The 25,455-nt window shown below is 32.3% G+C and overlaps 1 protein-coding gene across 2 annotated transcripts in view; it reads right to left on the bottom strand.

Moving 5' to 3' along the window:
* Tk (Tachykinin) overlaps nt 1-25,455 on the bottom strand; it is a 152,094-nt gene that overhangs the window by 7,154 nt on the left and 119,485 nt on the right. The window contains exons 3-6 of one of the 2 annotated variants that reach the window (XM_075290617.1): nt 11,609-12,038; nt 8,784-8,902; nt 3,840-4,422; nt 3,443-3,776 (exon numbers count right to left, since the gene is read on the bottom strand). In XM_075290617.1, coding sequence (XP_075146732.1) covers nt 3,443-3,776; nt 3,840-4,422; nt 8,784-8,902; nt 11,609-11,857 — 1,285 coding nt within the window. In that variant the 5' untranslated portion in view covers nt 11,858-12,038. The remainder of the gene's footprint in view (nt 1-3,442; nt 3,777-3,839; nt 4,423-8,783; nt 8,903-11,608; nt 12,039-25,455) is intronic. The other variant, XM_075290618.1, reaches the window with a different exon arrangement.

Here is a 25,455-nt window from a genome sequence, read left to right as displayed (position 1 = left end):
GCCGTATAAAACTCCTGTCCCGGAAGCTGCTTGTAGTCGGCTTTGACGTAGGTTTCATCGTCCATTACCACGCAGTCAAACTTCATCAGCATCGTCGTGTACAGCCTCCGGGATCGCGCTTTGGCCGTCGTATTTTGTTTATCATCGCGATTTGGAGTCACTACCTTCTTGTAAGTCGATAGTCCGGCTCGTTTTTTGGCTCGATGCACGGTTGTAGACGATACACCCAGCTTATTTGCGGCATCTCGGAGAGAGAGGTTAGGGTTTCGCTTGAAACTACCGGCAACTCTCTTTGTCGTCTCAGCGGCTTGCGGTTTTCGATTTCCCCCCGATCCAGACTTCCTGGCTGTCGACAAACGTTCCCCAAGCACTTTAATTACATTTGTAACGGTTGATTTGGACGGCATTTTGACAACTGAAGAGTGAATTTCAAAATCAAAATAGGAGCAACATTCTACACACACACACCTTCAAAATGAGGGGTGTTCAGGTTTTTTAAATGCAAAATTGAAAGAAATACGTCAAGTTTATATTGACCAGATTTTGACCGTATCACCCTTTACGTACACCATGTACCAAATTTCAACCAAATCGAATGAAATTTGCTCCTCCAAGAGGCTCCGCAAGCTAAATCTGGGGATCGGTTTATATGGGGGCTTATGGACCGATGTGGACCAATTTTGCATGATTGTTAGAGACCATATACTAACACCATGTACCAAATTTCAACCGAATCGGCTGAATTTTGTTCATCCACAAGGCTCCGGAGTTCAAATCTGGGGATCGGTTTATATAGGGGCTATATATAATTATGGACCGATGTGGACCAATTTTTGCATGGTTGTTAGATACAATATACTAATACCATATACCAAATTTCAGCCGGATCGGATGAAATTCGCTTCTCTTAGAGGATCCGCAAGCCAAATCGGGGGATCGGTTTATATGAGTGCTATATATAATTATGATCCGATGTGAACCAATTTTTGCATGATTGTTAGAGACCATATAGTAACACCGTTTACCCAATTTCATTTGGATCGGATGAATTTTGCTCCTTCAAGAGGCTCCGCAAGCCAAATCTGAGCGTCGGTTTATATGGGGGCTATACGTAAAATATGGGAAACATACTACAAAGAGCTGCTCACGGCACCCACACACCCCCTGGGGAACATCTGCAATTGCTCTCAGCATGAAGAAGCACTACATTTTGACACTTCCTGTCCCAACATACCAGAAATAGCCCAAGCAATTTCATCTCTGAAGTCCCACAAATCTCCTGGCCCAGACAACATATCTCCGGAGTTATTGAAAGCCGATAGCTCGCTGAGTGCCGAACTTTTACAACCATTTGTATCAAATTTTTGGTCAACAGAAGTCTTACCGACGGAAGTCAAGGAAGGAATTATTACTTTGCTCCCGAAGAAAGGCGACCTATCTCTATGCAAGAACTGGAGGGGAATCACATTATTAAACATGGTCAACAAAGTAATATCACATATCCTGAACAAGCGGTTATCAGACTTTGTAAATCCAAGCTTGAGAAACGAACAAGCTGGCTTTAGAGCGCGGCGGTCTTGTGTCGACCATGTCAACACTATACGAATAATAGTCGAACAATCCGTTGAGTGGCGCTCACCACTTTATCTGTGCTTCATTGACTTTACGAAAGCTTTTGATACCATACGACACGAAGCATTACTGAAAGCGCTGGAATGTAAGAGAGTTCCAAAAAAAAAAAAATAATCCGCCTAATAGCTAGCCTGTACGACGGTGCAACTTGCCGAATACGACACGAACAGCAGCTTAGCGACCAAATAACAGTCGAGATAGGCGTACGCCAAGGATGTGTCCTCTCACCACTCCTCTTCAACATACTCCTCGATGTAATAATGTCACGAGTATCCCAAAGTCACAGAGGAATAACCTGGGGACTACAAGGAAACCTCTGCGATCTCGACTACGCCGCCGATATCTGCCTGATTGCGCATAAGGGCACAGAAATCTAAGGTATGCTGAACGATCTAAATGAGTATGCGGCGACTGCTGGAATGTCCATAAATATCCAGAAAACAAAAGTCATGCGAATCAATGCGAACAACAATGATATAATTGCAGTAAATCGGAAGCCAATTGAAAATGTAAATACATTCTGCTACCTGGGAAGCATTATAACATCCGAAGGTGGTTCCTCCGAAGATATAAAAAATCGCCTCAATAAGGGCCGAGCCGCTTTCGCGTCCCTAGAGAAAGTATGGCGTTCAACATATATATCGAGGAACACGAAAATCAAAATCTTCAACGCAAGCATAAAATCAGTAATACTGTATGGCTGTGAGACATGGAATTCCGCAAACAAAGAACTACAGGCTATTCAAGTATTTATTAATCGCTGCCTAAGGAAAATAGTAAGAATATTTTGGCCAAACACTATCACAAACGAAGAACTATGGCGTACCACCAAGCAGCAATCTGTACTATTGGAAATTCGAAGAAGAAAATGGATGTGGATCGGGCATACCTTGAGGAAGCCGCACGATGACATAACAAGAACAGCACTTGACTGGAATCCACAGGGAAGCCGAAGAAGAGGTAGACCAGCGAACACGTGGAGAAGACTAGTAGATGCCGAAATACACGATGCGGGATACACTTGGCGAGAACTAAAAAACTTAGCTAATGACAGAACAAAATGGAATGCATTTGTTACGGCCCTATGTTCCTCCTAGGAATTTCAGGAATATATATATATATATATATATATATATATATATATATATATATATATATATATATATATATATATATATATATATATATATATATATATATATATATATATATATATATATATATATATATATATATATATATATATATATATATATATATATATATATATATATATATATATATATATATATATATATATATATATATATATATATATATATATATATATATACGTAAAAGTGGTCCGATATGGTCCATTTGCAATACCATCCGACCTACTTCAATAACAACTACTTGTGCCAATTTCAAGTCGATAGCTTGTTTCGTTCAGAAGTTATGATTTCAACAGATGGACATGCTTAGATCGACTCAGAATTTCACCACGACCCAGAATATATATACTTTATGGGGTCTTAGAGCAATATCCTATGGTGTAGGGTATAAAAAATTGTTGAATCAATTAAATTTTTAATTGAATATTTTTTTTTAACTCAATTAAAATTTTATTTGAAATATTTTCGTCAAATTTTGTGTTTTTTGTTTATATATTTTATTTATTTTTTTGCATTCATTTTACGTTCACCCTGTTTGCCCCTTTGAATTATTTTCTACTCGTTATAATTCATTTTCTTAGTTTGGTGGCGCATCCTGAAATTTATGTTCCGTAATCTTTAATATCACGTAAATATTTTTTTCGGTGTACACTTACCCGTTGTTAATGACTGCCTTTTTCCTCTCATACCCAAAAAGCCTGTGGGTGCACGCTTGTCGTTGTTTCCATACAAAAGGCGCATTTCATTACCTGTTATGCCTCGACTCGATTGAATATAAGAAGATGATAGTGATGATGTCGAAGGTAATGAAGACCATCCTATGATGTCACCCTTAAGGGTCGATGTTATTTCATGATCATTTCCATTCACATCGTTCTTTTTACCTCGTACAGCAACGAATTTATTACCGAAATCATGAAATCTCTGACGTTTACTGCCAGCACCACCACCAGCAGGTGAAGACTTTTTCCAAAAATCAAAAAAATAACGCTACAATTTAATAAAGTCATTGTTTTCTATGGGCCTTCAAAGGGGGATCAACTGTCAACATACCTCAGAACCACCTAGGGCAGAACGCTTAAAGGTTTGATGAGACACATCCTTCTTGCCTCGTACTCCGACAAAAGTATTGGCCAATCCTCGTTTGCCAGCCAAAGTCATATCTGGCGATGTCTCATCTTCATCTTCCCGAAACGGTAATCGTTTACCTCGTAGACCGGTAAATCCTGTTGGAGCCCTTTTCGTAATTTCATTTTGAACTTCAAGAGGATCGTTAACGAGGCTATCCATGAAATCATCCATAATCATGCTACGCATACTTTCCTCATCGAGTTTTTGGAGAAATTGTTGCCAACGATAGGCATCACCATTGCCCATATTAAATTTGTTGCCACGTGGACCATAGACAATGGTGGGAGCTTTTTTATAGCGCATGCCATTCATTTTGGCGTAGTCATTCCAATGAATTAGATCACCGTCATTCTCAGCTTCCGACAATTGTTGCCAGGGAAATGTCAAACGGGTATAACCACCCGCATCATCATTGTCTTCAGGGTCATCATTGTAGGGGCTCTTTTTACCTCGCATTCCCACAAATCCACCGGGTGCCCTTTTTATCATGGTCAAAGTAGGATATCTATAATGGAGTATTTAAAGAAAGAAATTAAAAAAATAATGTTGAATTTTCCTACAATGCATTCCGTTTGGTTGGTAAAAGTCGTTCATTGTCCAGTTCGTGAGCTTCTCCCCTATCAATGAACGCAGTCGCATTTCATGTTTGCCTCCTAACTCCTTATTATTGCTAAGTCTGCACAGCGTATTGCGTGCCACATAACAATTGGGTCTCATCGGTAAAGCTTTAGATAGAGCCCCTAACTTAAAGGACCTCAGATATTAGCCTTCTACAGGCTTCTGGAGCGTCCTATATAAACCGACTTCCAGATTTGAGTTACTATGAGTCCACCGGACGCATTTGGTGCCCAATCCACTTGAAATTCGTTAATTATCTGCTCTCTAGCAACTACACAAACCGATTCCGAGATTTGACATTTTGAGCATTCCAATCCCTAAAAGGCATCATCGCTCTTTTATCTCAGCCAAAGTGGAGAGATGGACATACCTGCAGTCTAAAGGAATGTAACCCAGACCATCTAACTTCAGATCACGGTTGCCAAACGTGCCAAAAATGAAGAACATTTTTCCAAAACTAAAAAATCTTATTTTGAAGTTTTTGATGAAGTCTATGATGAGGTTAGTATGAAACAACCTCATAGATTTGATCCCTTCTATTAGCGAGAATTTTTTGGGTGTATAAATACCCTTGACTTGTAAGTGTGTCAAATTTTATATATTTTAACGATTTTAGCTTGCACCAACAAGGTAAAATTGCTACTGGAGAACTTACAATGGACTTTTTTTAGTATGGAATAACACGAAAATTAGATTTTTTTAAAAAAATATTGAATTATAAAAAATTGTATTCCTATAGAAAAATTTCCCAAATTTTTATTTCTATAGGAAATTTTCAAGACTTTATTTTTATAAAAAATTTCCTCAAAATTTTATTTCTATAGCAAATTTTCACAAACATTTTATTTTTATAGAAACATTTTCTTAATATTTTATTCGTATATAGAAACATTTTCTCAATATTTTATTCGTATATAGAAACATTTTCTCAATATTTTATTCGTATAGAACATTTTTTCAAAATGTTATTCCTCTAAAAAATTTCTCAAAATTTTATTTCTATAGCAAAATTGTCAAGATTTTATAGAAAATAGAAAATTTTATATTATTTTCTCAAAATTTTATTTCTGTTGAAAATTTTCTCAAAATTTTATATCTACTGAAAATTTTTCAAAATTTTATTTTTATTTCTGTCTTAGGGATTTTATTTATATGAATATCTACAGAAAAATTTCTCAAAACTTCATTTCTATAGAAAAATTTCTCAAAATTTTATTTCTACAGAAAATTTTATTTCTGTTGAAAATTTTCTCAAAATTTTATATCTACTGAAATTTTTTTCAAAATTTTATTTTTATACTCTGCGCCACACTGTGGAACAGGGTATTATAAGTTAGTGCATATGTTTGTAACACCCAGAAGGAGACGGGATAGACACATGGTGTCTTTGGCAATAATGCTCAGGGTGGGTCCCTGAGTCGATATAACCATGTCCGTCTGTCCGTCCTCCGTCTGTCTGTGAACACATTTTTGTGATCAAAGTCTAGGTCGCAATTTAAGTCCAATCGCCTTCAAATTTGGCACATGTTCCTAATTTGGGTCAGAATAGAACCCTATCGATTTTGGAAGAAATCGGTTCAGATTTAGATATAGCTCCCATATAAATCTTTCGCCCGATATGGACTAATATGGACCCAGCAGCCAGAGTTTTATAGCGATTTGCTTGAAATTTTGTACAAACATAACACTTAGTCGTATAGTCAAGTGTGCAAAATTCGACTGAAATCGGTTCAGATTTAGATATAGCTCCCATATATATGTTTTTCTGATTTCGACAAAAATGGTAAAAATACCAACATTTTCCACTGCTTAGTCGAAAAGTTGTAAATATGACTCTAATTTTCCTAAACTTCTAATACATATATATCGAGCGATAAATCATAAATAAACTTTTGCGAAGTTTCCTCAAAATTGCTTCAGATTTAAATGTTTCCCATATTTATTTTTTACTAAAATTGTGTTCCACCCTAGTGCATTAGCCAACTTAAATTTTGAGTCTATAGATTTTGTAAAAGTCTATCAAATGTGATATGGTATCGAAAATTTAGATCTACAGAAAGTGGTGCAGGGTATAATATAGTCGGCCCCGCCCGCCTTTATACTTTCCTCACTTGTTATTTCTCTCTTAGGGATTTTTTTAAAAATGAATATCTATAGAAAATTTTCTCAAAACTTCATTTCTATAGAAAAATTTCTCAACATTTTATTTCTACAGAAAATTTTGTCAAAATTTTATTTTTATATTTTTTTTTTCAAAATGTTATTTTTATAGAAAATTTTCTCAATGGTTTTTTCTCAAAATTTTGTTTTCTCTAGACCATTTCCTCCAAATTTTTCTCAATTTTTTTTTTCAAATTTTTGTTTTCTCTAGAACATTTTCTTCAAATTTTATTTCTATAGGGATTTTTTTTGCAAAATTTTATTCCTATAGAAAATTTTCTCAAAATTTTATTTCTACAGGAAATTTTCATGACTTTATTTTTATAAAAAAAATTCCTCAAAATTATATTTTATGGCAAATTTTCACAAAAATTATATTTTTATAGAAAAATTCACCCATGTTCCGATATCCACTTTAATTCCACTTCCACTATTCACGTCAAATACACGAACGTGAAAATTTGGTGTTCTTAATTCCACGCTCTTTTTTGAACTTTTCTGTAACCAGCTGGGTTGAACAAATCACCCAAAAATTCACTAAGGCGGAAATCAAAATAAGTGGAATCAATAGACTTATTATAATGTATTATTTTTTTAATTAAAAACGACGCAGTTTTAATAAAACTCATGTATTAAATATAAAAAATTTAAAATTTTTTACGCGAGTACTTTTTTTAACCGGAAATACACCCATCTTGGACATAATTCAACTTTCACCAAGACTTTTGTGAAGTGAATTGATTTCACGAAAATTCCGGTGAAAGTGGATTGTAGGACACGAAAATCGTGGAATTGATTCACATTCACCTGGAAGTGGATTTGGGAACATGGTCAATTTTCTTAATATTTTATTCGTATAGAACATTTTTTCAAAATGTTATTCCTCAAGAAAATTTTCTCAATATTTTATTCGATTAAAAAAATTTAAATTATAAATTAAAATTTATATAAAAAAATCTGTAGAAAATTTTCAAGATCTTGTTCTTCTAGAAAATTTTCTCAAAATGTTATTCCTGTAGAAAATTTTCTCAAAATTTTATTTCTATAGAAAATGTTCAAGATTTTATTCCTTAAGAAAATTTTCTCAAAATTATTTAGTTTATTTCTATAGACAATTTTCTTAAAATTTTATTTCTATAGACAATTTTCTCATAATTTTATTTCTATAGAAAAATTTCAAATTTTATTGTATAGCATATGTTTGTTTTTAAATTTTATTTTTATAGCATATTTTTTTCAAAATTTTATTTCTATAGAAAATTTTCTCAATATCTTATTTTATAAAACATTTTTTCAAATTGTCGTTCCTGTAGAAATTGTTCTCAATATTAAATTTCTATAGAAATTTTTCTCAAAATATCATTCGTATAGAAAATCAAATCAAATCTTACAGTCAAAATTCAATTAGTCGATTCTAATAAAGTGATGGTGGCTTGCGAATAATTTTGCCTCAATGCTTCTTCCAGATAAAACGTTACCATTTAAAAGTCATCCTGATGAAGGACAGAAGATAGCTTAAATGAAAAGCTTTGTTGTTGTCTTTTTGGAGATTACCGCAATGGCGTCTGGCAACGCTATCAGTATAATTTTAATATAATTTGTGTTCGCCAACTCCAATATAATTTAAACTCAAAAGGAAAGCTTTTGGTGGCTTGTAAGCGGTATAAATCATGTTGTGCCATTTCTAGTTTGACTTCGTGTCAACTACCCTGTATCTTTTCCACAAATGTATGTCATCTCGCGATTAACCTCTCGAATGTTTATGCCCCAAAAATTGATTTTAATTTTAATTTATTATTATTTGTAACTAAGACTTACAAAGGCCTTATACACACACAAAGAAAATTTCATTAAAAGTCAGCCAACGAAAAATTTTCATTGTTATAACGAAACGTTTTCATTAATGCAATGACAGTATTCGTTAATTGTACGAAACGTTACGTTGATTTGCAGAAAATTCGTTATATTAACGAAAAAATTCGTTGTATTAACGAATTTGTTTCATTGGCTGACTTTTAACGACACATTTCGTTAATATAGCGAAACTTTTTCTATTAGTGCAGTTATTTTAAACAACATTTTACTTACCGAAAATGTACTTGGCTTCTTGGCAAACCATCGCCGATCCTGTTTTCTTTCAAATCTATTTCGTCGTCATCGTCCAAGATTTCTCCATTACTGGGAACTAATTCCGTAGTCGATTTTTGCTGTGTATTAAAAAATGAATAAAAGGAGCGTCATTAGTATTTCGCAAATTTCTAAACCGCTCGTTTGACAACTGACTAATTTATCCAAGTGACAGTTAATTTTATTGTTTACAAACTTACAAAAGAATTTTTGATGTTATTGATAGTGTGATTGCTTTTTGCAGCCCCCCAGCATTGAAATGTGAATAACTATTTTGTTTATCGTAGCGTTGATTGTTACCATTATACTGGGAGTGCTGGAGCCACCATGGTTGGCTCCCATATAAACCGATCCCCTGATGTGCGGAGTCTCTTGGAGGAGCAAAATTCATCCGATCCGGTTGAAATTCGGTATTTGGTGGTCTTTAACATCCATACAAAAATTGGTCCATATCGGTCCATAATTATCATATAAACCGATCCCCAGATTTGGCCTGCGGAGCTACTTGGAGGAACAAAATTTATCTGATCCTATAGAAATTTGGCTAACACCACGTTAGCATATGGTCTCTAACAACCATGCGAAAATTGGTCTATATCGGTTCATAATAATATATTGCCCCCATATAAACCGATCACGAGATTTGACCTGTGGAGCCTCTAGAAGGAGCAAAATTCATCCGATCCGGTTGAAATTTTATACGTGGTGTTAGTATATCTCTAACAACCATGCAACCATATTCCATATCGGTCTATAATTATATATAGCCCCCATATAAACCGATCACTAGATTTGACTTTGGGAGCCTCTTGGAGGAGCAAAATTTATCCGATCCAGTTGAAATTTGTTACGTGGTGTTAGCATATGGTCTCTAACAACCATGCAGAAATTGGTCCATATCGGTTTATAATTATATATAGTCCCCATATAATCCGATCTCCAGATTTAAACTCCAGAGCCTCTTGGAGGAGCAAAATTCATCCAATCTCATATAAACCGATCCCCAGATTTGGTTTATGAGGAGCAAATTTCATCTGATTCAGTTGAAATTTTGTATTTTGTGTAAGTATATGGACACTAACAACCATGCAAAAATTAGTTCATATTGGTTCAAAGTTAAATATAGCATTATATATAAAACGATCCCAACATTTGGCCTCCGGAACCTCTTGGAGGAGCAAAATTTATCCGATCCGGTTGAAATTTTGTATGTGGTGTTAGTATGAGGTCTCTAACAACCATGCTCATATTGGCCCTTAATTATATGGTATCTAGCCCCCATATAAACCGATCCTCAGATTTGACTTCCAGATCCTCTTGGAGGAGCAAATTTCATCCGATTTAGTTGAGATTTGGAACATTGTGCTAGTATATGAACGCTAACAATCATGCCAAACTAGGTCCATATTGGTCTATAGTTATATATAGCCCTCAGATAAACCGATCCCCAATCACACAAAAATTGGTCCATATCGGTTCATAATTGTATATAGACCCCATAAAAAGCGACCCCCATATTTGAATGGCTCTCTAATTACCGTAAAAGTTTATATATCGGTTCGTAATTATTTGTAAAATTCCCCATATATACTTTGTTGCCTCTACTATTCCACGTTTGGTCTAACTTACAATTTAGAAGACGGTGTTAACAAGTTTTAAGATACCTGGCCATCGGTGAGTATTACCACAATCACAATCTTTAGTAGAAATTTCTACTCAATCCAGGGTGGAGGGTACATAAGATTCGGCCTGGCCGTATATACTTCACACAAAAAAATTTCACGAAAAATTTTCCAATTAAAATTTTAATTGAGTTTTAAAAAATATTCAATTACAAATTTAATTGATTCAACAAATTTTTTAATTGAAACAAAAATCAATCACAAAAATAATAGTATCAATTAATTGGATCAATTAACTTTTTAATTGACCTTCAATTAATTTTTTAATTGGATCAATTAACTTTTTAATTGACCTTCAATTAATTTTTTAAGTGATACTATCATTTCTGCGATTGAAGACATTTCAATTAACAATTAATTGGATCAATTAATTTCGTGATTGAATCAGAAAAAAAAAATTTGTGTGTTCCCAGCAAAAAAAAAATGGAAGTTCTTCTAAAGGCACAACTCTAAAAGCACTTCCAAAAATGTTCTTTATTTTGACTACACAGGGAGTTCTTTTAACTCATTTTTTTATAACTCGCTTTTTCATATTTTTAATGGGTAATTTTGACTTTTGTTCGTTTCAAATAGATTAAAAACAGAATAAGAATTAATAAAATGAAGCAGATTATTCAAGTTTTGTGGATGAAAATGATAAATCCATTTTAGAAGAAATGCAAATTTTTAAAAATATTTGAGGTCAAACGTTTCAGACAACCGTTAGAATTCATTAAATATCGTAAAAAATTAAAAAAAATATATTTAATTGGCAAAATATCATAAAATTTTTTAATTCACATCCAAAACAATGAATTCAGATCACACCATAAAAAGCAATTCAAATTCAGTGCAACGGTTGTTAAATTCATGTTAAATTCATCGCTTCTGCGCCAATTTTGCACCACTTCCGGATCCAAAAAGAACATTTTCACTACTTTTTTGGCGACGCTTTTTTTGCTGGGTTGTTTCTATAGAGTTATTACCTGGTTACCAGATTTTTTAACCAATCATACAGAGCATAGTTATATGTTTGCAGCAAAATTCCCTATCGCCCAGCTAAATATACATCTCTTAGATATTACACACAAATATTAAATATGGTTAATTTACATAATTTTTTACCATAATATAATTATCTACTCCTCCATCTCCATTATTGTTGCTATTGCTATTATCCTGGCCATGTTCGTTTCCTACCAACTGCTGCTGTTGTAACCGATTTCCGCTTAAAGCATTTACGCCGGTGCTTCCACTACCTCCTAAAAGGACCATAAATACTACAGCCATCATAATGCATGATGTTGGTGGCCAAAAACTAAGCACTAGTTGTCGTCGTCGTTTACTCGATTGCTGGTTTTGTCTATTTGCCATTTAGTTGTTGTTGCCACTGGCGGTGGTCTGCACTTTATTTGTTGAGTTTTTTTTCCTTTGTTGTTTTGTGACAAAAAAGACACTGTTCGCCAATGATATGGAGGCAAATGGCTTTGTCCTCGAGATCCTGAGGAGTGTATGGCCTTGGGCGTTTGATGTTTATTTTAAGATATCGTCGTACCTGTGTGGATGAAGAAAAAGGTTATTTGTGTCGTTAGATATGCATTTCAAAATTTGTTATGTTCTAAAAAGATTATTTTTAAATTGTTACGAGAAGAAAGAACAAGTGTATACGGCAGTAAGTTCGGCCAGGCCTTATGTGTACCCTCCAACATGGATTGCGTAGAAACTTCTACGAAAGACTGTCATCCACAATCGAATTACTTGGGTTGTGGCATCTTAAAACTTCTTAATTGTGAGTTAGTCCATACGTGGCATATATTAGACAAAAAATGTATGAATAGGTACGTCTACAAATCGATATGGAGTTTTTCACGGTACGTAGAGGCCAGAATTGAAATATGGGGGTCGCTTATATGGGGGCTATATACAATTATGAACTCGATATGGACCCGTTTTTGTGTGATTGGGGATCGATTTATCCGAGGGCTATATATAACTATAAACCGATATTGACCTAGTTAGGCATGGTTGTTAACGGCCAAATACTAGCACAATGTACCAAATTTCAACTGACTCGGATGAAATTTGCTCCTCCAAGAGGCTCCAAAACCAAACCTCGGGATCGGTTCATATGGGGGCTATATATGATTATGGACTGATATCCACTGGGCTACGTAGCTTCTATTGTCATCAACAGACAATTATCGCTATATCCATCAACACACAAGCAATACAAACAGTCAATCAGTTATATTTATACAGCATAGTTTTCGGCACCCACAAGCTGAAGTAAAAAATAAAACTTTATTTGACAGAAACATTCATTTGGTTAGCTATCGTGAATAAATGGTTGGCATGCCCGCCTCGCATACAAAGGGTCGTAGGTTCGATCCGTTAGTTAGTCCATATGTTAGATAAAAAACAGATTAAATACCTATAGAAGTCTCCCTAGTTCTTGATCGGTCTATATAGAGGCGTCTATAAATAATTATGACGGTATTACAAATGTGCCGTATCGAACCACTTTTAGATATATGTATATCGACCCTGAGATTTTACTTCCGGACCGATCCCCAGATTAATTTCTGTGAGAGGAGTAAATTTTATCCCATCCGGTTGAAATTTGGTTCGTGATATTAGTATATTCCTTCTATCAAGCATGCAAAAATTTAGTCCAAATCGGTCCTTAATTATATATAGCCCCCATGTAAACCGATCCCCAGATTTGACTTCCGGAGCATTTTGTTTGTTACGTGATATTAGTATATTGTAGAAAAAATTGGTTCATATCGGTCCATAATTATTATCCCATATAAACCGACGTTACAAGATTTAACATCGGAATCCTCATGGATTACAACTGATGCGGTTTAACTTCGGCCCTCTAATTACAATTTATTTATATTATATTGTGTTCATAATTATTTATAGTCTCCTCTACACGTACGAAAAAGGTTGTTTTTCATATGTTTCGATGTAAAAATTATATATTTGGAACTCACATTGTTAGCACATTATTTTTAAGTGCAAGCATATGATGTTCATAAACTAGCATAACTTGTTTGCGACATACAGACACGGCTGCCATTCAAGTCAAAAATAATCTACAAAAATTTTGAGTCAATTTTACCAAAAAACTACCAAACAAAATAAAACATATTTTGTCAAAATTTTATTTCTATAGAAAATGTTGTCAACATTTTATTTTTATAGAAAATTTTGTCAAATTATTATTTTTATAGAAAATTTTGTTAAAATTTTATTTTTATAGAAAATTTTGCCAAAATTTTATTTTTATGGAAAATTTTGTCAAGATTTAATTTTTATGGAAAATTTTGTCAAAATGTTATTTTTATAGACAAATTTGTCAAAACTTTATTTTCATATAGAAAAATTTGTCAAGACTTTATTTTTATCGAAAAATTTGTTAAAATTTTATTTTTATAAAAAAGTTTGTCAAAATTTTATTTTTATAGAAACTTTTGTCAAAATTTTATTTTTATAGAAAGTTTTGTCACAATTTTATTTTTATAGAAAATTTTGTTAATTTTTTTTTTGTATAGAAAAATTTGTCAAAATTTTATTTTTATAGAAATATTTGTCAGAACTTTATTTTTGTAGAAAATTTTGTCAAAATTTTATTTTTATAGAAAATTTTTTCAACATTTTATTTTTATAGAAAATTTTGTCAAAATTTTATTTTTATAGAAAAATTGGCCAAAATTTTATTTTTATAGAAATTTTTATCAAAATTTTATTTCTATAGAAAATATTGTCAAAATCTTATTTTTATGGAAAATTTTGTCAATATTTTATTTTTTATAAAAAAATGTTGTCGAAATTTTATTTTTTATAAAAAAAATTGTCGAAATTTTATTTTTATAAAAAATTTTGTCGAAATTTTATTTTTATAGAAAATTTTTTCAAAATTTTATTGTTATAGAAAATTATGTTAAAATTTTATTTTTAATGAGAAGTTTGTCAAAATTTTTATTTTTATAGAAAATTTTGTCAAAATTTTATTTTTATAGAAAATTTTATCAAAATTTTATTTTTATAGAAAATTTTGTCAACATTTTAGTTTTATAGAAAATTTTTGTCAAGATTTTATTTTTATAGAAAATTTTGTCAAATCTTTATTTCTAAAGAAATTTTGGTCACATCTTTATTCCTATAGAAAAATTTGTCAAAATTTCTAAAGAAATTTTGGTCATATATCTATTTCTATAGAAAAATTTGTCAAAATTTCTAAAGAAAATTTTGTCAACATTTTAGTTTTATAGAAATTTTTGTCAAGATTTTATTTTTATAGAAAATTTTGTCAAATCTTTATTTCTAAAGAAATTTTGGTCAAATCTTTATTTCTATAGAAAAATTTGTCAAAATTTCTAAAGAAATTTTGGTCACATATCTATTTCTATAGAAAATTTTGTACGTGTTAGCTGAAGAGGAATATTTTGTAAAATTTACCAAAACATGAAGAATTCTACCAATCTACCAAACAGTAAAAAATCTGCCATATTTGGTAGAATTCTACCAACCGTTGCAATCGTGCATATACACCCTCAAAAAAATCCCTTCTGTAACATATACCCCAAACACATTTTGCTTCAAGCATATATATTTTCAGGATTGGTCCAAACAAAATATTGTTTGTATTATTCAAACATATTATGTTTCACCTTAGGGCATACACTGATAGTAAAAAATTTGAATGAAATTTTCTTTGTGTGGATATATTTTTAAGACGCCAATTGGTTACTTCCACCATTTTACTTGTTTGCATCTAAGCATATAATATTTTATGACCCAAACATAATATGTTCTAACATATAACATATGTATATGTCCCAAACATTTTATGCTAGTTTATGAACATTAACATATATTCTTGAACTTAAAAATATTGTGTTAATAAATTTGAGTTCTAAACATATAATTTTTACATAGAAAAAATAGTCTTTTTCGTCCGTGTAGAGTTTGAGACATACATTTTTAAAATATAATATGTGTGGTATTTGCTTAATGGCATAGCCGTAAGTAAAGAAGTCTTATGGGTTTGTAATCTTCCACTACCAAATACCATGCAGTATTTCTTTAAACTATTATTATATATCATTGAATTAAATATTCTGGTTTCTACCCATCTACCAGAATTTATTTTTTCTCTTTTTTAGCATACATTGTAGCGTTTGCCCCTTACGAGAATATTGCCAGCTACGTCAATGTTAATTGACAATTGTGACATATAAAAATTCAAAATAAAATTATTTTATACCAAAAATTTTGAAATATTCAATTTGTTTTATATTTATGACAGAAAAGTATCGAAATAAATGCTCTTCATAATTGTTGGTAAGAATTACTTCAATTATTCTTGCGAAATGTGTTACATATTTCCTCACGTTTCTAAGCCTACATCGATACATTTCCAGATTTTCTCTATATTAAATTTCGCACTTGTATGCAGAACACATTGTTCAACAAGTGGGAAATGTAAATTAATTGAACTAACTATCAAAGTTTCAATATGGCGAATGACATTTTTTTCTAATACTAAAACTACCTTACTAAATATGCCTTGATAGACTTCACTTACAATTTTGAAGTCAATACCTTGCCATCGATAACTGTTGCCACAGCCCAAGTAATTCGATTGTGTATGACGGTTTTTTTGAAATTTGCAACAACCACACGAAGTTTACGTTCTTTTTGGTAATCTTTCGATATATGGACATTATCTTTGTATATACATATCTACACGGATGAAAAAGACTGTTTTTCATATGTTTGGCTATAAACATTATATGTTTGGAACACAAATTTTTAAACACAATATTTTTGAGTGCAAGCATATAATGTTCATAAACTAGCATAACATGTTTGGGACATATATGTTAATATGTTAGAACATATTATGTTTGGGACATAAAATGTTTGTAAATATAATATGCTTGGATGCAAACATATATTAATTTAGAAATAGCCTATAAAGATATATGTGTTTAGTAGCTTGGAGCGCTATTTAACAGGGAGCGATATTGAATTAAGTTGGTGGTTGTTGCTTGTTATTACAAAATTAACATTTTATTTTTCCTTGGGCAATTGATCAGCTACTTCTTTGATCCTTACAAACTGAATGGTCCGCTGTTCGAATCCCCGTCCGGCAAAAGGTAAAATTAAAATAAAAAAAATCATACAATTGAATAATTTCTTCTACAATGTTTGTATTACAGAAAAAGGTGCTAAGAACTAAAAAATCTCGTGGAAGTGAGAAAGATGTGGGGGAATATACAATTGGGCAGAAACAAAATTTTGAGCATTCAGGTCGAAAACCTATGTTGTTAGCACCTATATTACCTGTTTTTTTCATAATTCATTATTATTGTAAATATATAAATAAATAAATAAAATTTTGAGCACAATATTGTTTGGGAGAATTTTTTTTAGCATATAATATTTTTGGGTGCAAAATGCTTCCAAACATATTATATGTTCACATAATAACATATTGTTTTTTGGAAGACAACATTATTGAATTTGGATGCAAAAATACAAAATGTTTGGAACTTAGACTACCCAAACATATATTGTTTAGACCAATATGCTTTCAAACATATTATATATTGGAAGAGATCAAGCATATAAATGTTTGGGCAATACCCAAAAATATATATGCTTGAAGCAAAATATGTTTGGGAGTATATGTTACAGAAGCGATTTTTTGTGAGCGTGTATGCAAATCCAACATCCCTGACGTACTATGTCACATTTCTCCTGGTTCGACCCAGTAGTAGAGGTTTGTTTTGCATTCACCAAAAAAATCCAACTTATTTTCATTTATGTTTCCCACAAAAAAATTATACTTAAACCCATTTCAATTGATTTTCTAATACAAGATTTTTTTACACTTTATTTTTTGTTTCGTGTGTTTTCATAATTCAATTATATTTGCATTTACTTTATAACTTTTTCATGCAAAAAGGTCTTTGACAATCTACAAAATAAAAAACGACAGATAACTTTAGGTGAATAAAACTTTATCCCCTAATGGAAACTTAAAAATATGCAAAGTAGTTTTAGTTTATTTTTCTTTATAGATTTGCACATAAAATGACTGGGTGTTATCCAAAGGTTGAAAGTTAAGCTCTAATTTTAAGGGTACTAGAAATACAAGCTAATATAATGTAATGATAGCTATATTTAGTATAGTTCGATTTCCGATTTCGATAGACTACATTTGGTTAAATGAAATCGAAAACTCAAAGTTTATTTTATTATGTCTAAAGGTGAGTATTAAGTTTGAGTTTAGCCGCTAAAGTAAAAACTAAATCAGTAAAAAAGGCATAAAATTATACATATTTGTTGCATATTTTATTATAACTTGATGGAGAATGGTCCAAAGCAAATTTTCGTTAAAATGGATTATTAAAGAAAATTAATCGTGAAAAAATACGGCTAAGCTCGAATTTAATACCCACCTTAATTGATTTATAGCTTCAAAAAATTTACATAAAATATAAAAATGATTATACCCTAAACCACATAGTGGTCAGGGTATAATAACTTTGATCTGCCAAACAATGTGCCTACCAGAAATATTGATTTTAGAACCCATAAAATATATACCGATCGACTCAGAATCACCTTCTGAGTCGATCTAGCGCTTGGCGTCCGTCCGTCCATGTATTTGTTGTTGGCAGGATTCCGGTCGCAATTATTAACCGATTTTGATGAAAATTGGTATATATATATATATATATATATATATATATATATATATATATATATATATATATATATATATATATATATATATATATATATATATATATATATATATATATATATATATATATATATATATATATATATATATATATATATATATATATATATATATATATATATATATATATATATATATATATATATATATATATATATATATATATATATATATATATATATATATATATATTTTATATGTATTAGAGGTGTGCACGTGAGTAATATTTTGCTCACGCTCACGCACACTCACGACGGAGAAATCTTATTCACGCACACTCACGCACGATATTTTTGGGTAGGACTCACGAAAAGAAAATTTGTACTCACGCACGAAAATCTTTTAAATGTCGTGACTCACGAAAAATATCGTGACTCACGAAAAATGTCGTGACTCACGATAATTTTATGAGTAATTTACCTATAGAACCTGATTGAAAACATATGATTAAAATCGAGAGCGTTGACTCTTTACACCTAGGCTGTCACTAAAATTATAAATGAATTGAACTCGTAAGCATTTTTCCGAAATTCGTTACTCACGCACACTCACGAAGATATTATTTTCGTGACTCACGCTCACGCACGACATTTGGTTTGTTAATCACGCTCACGCACATTCACGCCGTTGCCGTCAGCGTGAATCACGACTCACGCGTGAGTCACGAATATTTTCATGAGTCGCGACAAATTTCGTGTCACGGTGCACACCTCTAATATGTATCACCCGATTTTCCCAAATTTGGCCATAAGTCCCTTATTTATCAACCGATCTGACTTCAAGTTGGCCAAATCTAGTTTTCTATAGCACTTACTATATGTGCCAAAAATCATCGAAATCGGTTCAGATTTAGCTATAGCTCCCATATATATCTATCGCCCCGATATTCACAAATTTAGCCATAAACCCCTTATTTATCAACCGATTCTACTCAAACTTGGCTTACTCTAATCTTCTAAAAGACTGACTCTATGTGTAAAATATCATCGAAATCGGTTCAGATTTAGCTATAGCTCACATATATAAGTACCGCCCGATTTTTCTAAATTTGGCTATAAAACCCTTATTTATCAACCGATAGTACTCAAAGTTGGCCAAATGTAATCTTCTATAGGCATTAACTGTATGTGCAAAATTTCATCGAAATCGGTTCAGATTGAGATATAGCTTTCCATATACGAGTATATGTATAGCCCGATTTTCCCAAATTTGGCCATAGAATATTTATTTATTTTCCGATCTTACTCAAAGTTGGCTAGATTCAGTCCCTATAGTACTAAGTATATGTGCAAAATTTCATCGAAATCGGTTTCAGATTATAGCTCCCATATATGTATCGCCCGATTTTGAAAAATTTGTCCCTAATAACCTTATGTTTGACCAAAGAGGCTTCATTTCATAACTGATCTTACTCAAATTTTGTACAAAGGTAACCTTTTGTGGTATTAAGCAAACCCGCAAAATATTATGCAAATTGGTTCAGATTTACATATAGCTTCCATATATATGCATCGCTCGATTTCCCAAATTTTGTCATAGTACTAATTGAGCGATTTTCTCTTTTTTAATAATGGGCTCAATATTAGTGACATAATAACTCCGTAAGTTGCAATATCATCTAGAGGTGGAGAACTATCGATAGTCGGCGCCATCGATAGTCGACGATAGTAGTTGACGATAGTACTATCGATATTCGACGATAGTATCGTCTACAATAATATACATATTTGGTTCGCATTTAAAATTTGTTTAATATTTTAATATGAATATTTTACGATATAATGTTATTTGATCCAAAAGGTTTGGTTTAAAAATAAAATAATGTTAACATTTTTCGCCTCTCGAAAACAATTTGCCCCGCTTTGTTGCAGGGATGTTTGTCATGGAGCTCCGAAGTTTAGCTGAAATTCAACAGATAGTCAAAACTCAGAACTACTTTAAAAGTAAATATCACACCTCTTTGGAGAAAGCGATCCATTCCTTTTATTGCTGCAGCAGACGTCACAAAAAAGGAAAATATTTGGTGATGTGAAAGCCAAACTATCGACTACTATCGAAAATGTCTGGCTGCTATCGATAGTAGCTCGATATTGCCCAACAATCGATAGTGCCGATAGTGCTATCGATAGTTCTCCACCTCTTATATCAACTACAGCCAGTGTTGCTAGAAGTAGGGAAATTCCTATATGTAGGTTTTTTTCTAATATTTAGCGTCTTGTAGGGACGTAGGGCCACAATGTAGGGAAATTTTCACTTAACACAATTTGTAATAATTTTTACATTTTGGTGGCTCTAGAGGAGGAAATTAGAAGCCGGTAAGGCTTGATTTTTAAAAATGTGTGGTAACAACAGTTACCAATCGTGCCAAAAAAAATTCTAACAAAATTTGAAGATTGCCACAAATCTACCAAACAAATATTTCTATAGAAATTTTTGTCAAAATTTTATTCCTGTAGAAAATTTTGTCAACATTTTATTTCTATAGAAAATGTTGTCAAAATTGTATTTCTATAGATTTTCTTTCAAAATATTATTTCTATAAAACAGTTTTTTCATAATGTTATTTCTATGGATTTTTTTCTCAAAATTTTATTTCTATAGAATTTATTATCAAAGTTTTATATCTGTAGAAAATTTCTCAAAAAAAATTGTTTATAGAAACTTTTTCCAAAATTTTATTTCTATAGGGATTTAACAAAAAAAAAAAATACTATTTTGGTAGAATTCTACAACTGTGGTAGTAATACAAATTTATTTTCTAGGTTATATACGTTGCATATTCAAGTTTTAAGATAATAAAGTACTTATAACCATTTTGTTTTGTAAAATTTGTTTAAATTTAACGAAAAATAGGGTAGTGAAAATTATTTGGGAATGTATGGGAAAGTAGGGAACTTTTTTTGTCCTTGTAGGGTAAACCGAACATTTTCCCTGGTAACACTGACTATGAGCTATAGTCAGATTGAGACAAAGCACCCATTAATTTTCTTATACGAGTATATGCAACTGCACACAAAAAAAATTTCTGATTCAATCACGAAATAATTGATCCAATTAATTTTTTAATTGAAATGTCTTCGATCACGAAAATGATAGTATCAATCACAGTGTTAATTGGGCATAGAAAAAATTGTTTAAAAAATTAATTGATTTCATTACCAAATTTCAATTAATTTTTTAATTGATTCAATTAAAAATTTAATTGATGTTGATTGCAAAACTCAATTAATTTAGTAATTAAAAAAAGATAACTATTTTCAATTACATTCTGAATTGGCTTAGAATTTTTATTTGGATTAACAATTGATTGTTTGAAAAAAAATTTTAATTAAAAATTTAAAAAAAATATTTATCACTTTTTCCGAATTTGATTAAAAGTTAATTGTATCAATTAACTTTTTAATTAAAAAATTTAAAATTGTCAATCATTGACTAAATTAACTTAATGTTTCTATCTTGATTAAAAAGTTAATTGTACCAATTAATTTATTAATTGAAAAAAATTTCAACTTCAATTAAATTTTTAATTGGAAATATTTTGGTGATATTTTTTTCTGTGTGCGGTTTATCTTCAAGATCTATATCAATGTTACCCCACAAATGCTTATGATTACTAATCCAGTAAGGGTGGTTTAGGGTATGATAACATATAGTCGGCCCCGCCCGACTTTCTACTTACTTGTTTAATAATGGACTCAATATTAGTGGCAAACTAACTCTGTAGGTTCAGAATTTCTGTCCAGATTGTGATTAAACTCCCATTCCCCATTCTTAAATATGGAAGTGCGGTTTTCCCCTATACCATTGATAACCCACAAACAATGTTTACTAATTGAGAAGGGGTGGTATATAGTCGGCCCCGCCCGACTTTCTACTTTACTCACTTGTTTTAGTTCATTTTAACCTAATGAACGGGTCACTTTTTTCTAGGTGTATAAATTCAGGGATATGTTTATGTCCCTGTCCAGCCGTCTTTTTATCGACTAGCTCCAAACCACCTCCCCCCCCCCCCCCCCCCAAAAACCTTCACCCTTCAACATTAATATGATATGAGAGACATATTCATATCAAATAATTTCCTTTTAAAGGAGTCAATCAGTGATTTCTTAACCGGAAGGAAAATATATGGAAGTCATGGATGATTGTGCTGACATGGACAAAAAACCCAAAAAGAGCACATGTACCATTCAGTGTTTATCTAGTTTCTAGGAAACACATGTCCAGTTAGCTAAGCAATTTCATATGGTATGGTGATTGGAGACGTAAGTTTGAGTTTGAGTTAAGGAGTGTTTAGATATTTTACTCAAGTCCTTAACATTTGATGTATTTCATGTGGATGTATATTTGTGTGTGTGTGTGTTCGTATGTATGTGTACTCCATGTACATATGTGATTTGTTCATCATTTTATTTGCCTTTGTGTATGCCGTTGTTTTAGATTTGTTTTTGTGTTGTTGGTTGTGCTACACCGTAAAACTTTTTCGATTAATTTAAATTTTTGATTTGGTTTCCTCTGTGGCTCATTTGTAGACATTTCACACTCCCACACTTGTTCTTGTGATTCTTTCGAAAGGGAGCATCAAGGGTTTTGAATGTCAAACATATTAAATAAATAACAAGTATAAACGGCCGTAAATTCGGCCAGACCGAATCTTATGTACCCTCCACCATGGATTGCGTAGAAACTTCTACGAAAGACTGTCATCCACAATCGAATTACTTGGGTTGTGGTATCTTAAATCGTTTTCTAAATTGTGAGTTAGTCCATACGTGGTATACATTAGACAAAAAAGTATGTGTAGGTAAGTCTACAAATAATTACGAATCGATATGGACTTTTGCACGGTACGTGGGGAGCCAGAATTGAAATATGGGGGTCGCATATATGGGGGCTATATACAATTATTGATATGGATCTGAGGTCTATATATAACTATAGACCGATATGGACCTAGTTAGGCATGGTTGTTAACGGCCCTATACTAGCACAATGTACCAAATTTCAACTGACTCGGATGAAATTTGCTCCACCAAGAGGCTCCAAAACCAAATCTCGGGATCGGTATATATGGGGGCTATATGTGATTATGGACTGATATGGACCACTTTTGGCATGGTTGTTAAATATCATATACTACTACCACGTACAAAATTTCAACCAGATCGGATAAATGTTGCTTCTCCAAAAGGCACCGGAGGTCAAATCTGGGGATCGGTTTATATGGGTGCTATATATAATTATGGACTAATATGAACCAATTCTTGCATGGTTGTTGGATACCGTATATTAACACCACGTACCAAATTTCAACTGAATCAGATGAATTTTGGTCTTCCAAGAGGCTCCGGAGTTCAAAGCGGGGTATCGGTTTATATGGGGCCTATATATAATTATGGACCGATGTGGACCAATTTTTGCATGGTTGTTAGAGACCATATACTAACACCACGTACCAAATTTCAGCCGGATCGGACGAAATTTGCTTCTCTTAAAGGCCTCGCAAGCCAAATCGGGGGATCGGTTTATATGGGGGCTATATATAATTATTGACCGATGTGGACCAATTTTTGCATGGTTATTAGAGAGCATATACTAACACCATGTACCAAATTTCAGCCGGATCGGACGAAATTTGCTTCTCTTAGAGGCCTCGCAAGCCAAATGTGGGGGTCCGTTTATATGGGGGCTGTACGTAAAAGTGGACCTATGGCCCATTTGCAATACCGTCCGACCTACATCAATAACAACTACTTGTGCCAAGTTTCAAGTCGATAGCTTGTTTCGTTCGGAAGTTGATTTCAACAGACGGACGGACGGACGGACGGACATGCTCAGATCGACTCAGAATTTCACCACGACCCAGAATATATATACTTTATGGGGTCTTAGAGCAATATTTCGATGTGTTACAAACGGAATGAAAAAGTTAATATACCCCCATCCTATGGTGGAGGGTATAAAAATGAGGGAATTTTCTTTTATTTACTATTTAAACGAATAAGTCGAAAATATTGGAAACAATATTCCAGGTTTTTGGTTTCGTTCAGTCTCGAGAGTAATAAAATTTTTCAGCGAAAGTGCTACAATGACAAAGTAAAGAAGTGCTATAGCACAGCAAAACCCAGTGATGCCAATTTGGTGCTTTTAGCACTAAATTTAGTGCTTTTTGATTTCAAAAAATACACAAAATTGCCTTTTTAGTGCCTTTTCAAAAAAAGCACCAACTTGGTGCTTTCGGGCATTTTCATTTAGTGCTTTTGGTGCTTTTTTTTCAATTTGAACAGTTTTGAGTTTAATTGACGATATCTCTTCATACAAAAATTCGGATTAGACTTTCAAAGGCTTAAGAAACTCAACTAAATTGCAAAATATAGAATTTGATTATTGTGAAGGTGGCATTGATTCTTTTTTTTAATCAATATTGGTATTTAGGGTATTCTTTTGAAATGCCCAGCGACGAGTGACGAATTTCTGAATTTGATAAAGATGTCATTAAAAACGTTTGTATTAAATTCATAACTGAAGTAAAAAATATACTCCTTCCAAATATTAATATTTCCAAATTTAATGTTGATAAAATGTTTTTCTCCTCTGAAAAAAAAAAAATAGTGTGCAATTTGAAAGACATTTCTGATCAAAATGAATGGGATGAAAGTATTCAAACGGATCAGGGTGTGCACTTGAATAGAGGTTCATAATTTCATAAAATTAAAAATGCGTCAAATCATTAAACAAAAATTCTATAATACATCTTTGGAAGTTTTTTATACCCACCACCATAGAATGGTGATGGGGGTATAATAAGTTTGTCATTCCGTTTGTAACACATCGAAATATCGATTTCCGACTATATAAAGTATATATATTCTTGATCAGGGAGAAATTCTAAGACGATATATGCATGTCCGTCTGTCTGTTGTAATCACGCTACAGCCTTCAATAATGGCGCTATCATCCTGAAATTTGGCACAGATTCGTTTTTTGTTTGCAGGCAGGTCAAGTTCGAAGATGGGCTATATCGGTCCAAGTTTTCATATAGTCCCCATATAAACCGACCTCCCGATATAAGCCGTAGTTTTTATAAAATTTGCCTGAAATTCGAAATCTAGAGGTATTCTAGGACTACAAATAGGTGTGGCGAAAATGGGGCGTATCGGCCCATCTTTTGGTATAGTCCCCATATAGA

This window comes from Haematobia irritans, chromosome 1, assembly GCF_050003625.1.
Source record: "Haematobia irritans isolate KBUSLIRL chromosome 1, ASM5000362v1, whole genome shotgun sequence".
Lineage (NCBI taxonomy): Eukaryota > Metazoa > Arthropoda > Insecta > Diptera > Muscidae > Haematobia > Haematobia irritans.
Note: the sequence above shows the minus strand (reverse complement) of the source record. Positions and strands in the feature narration are given on the sequence as shown.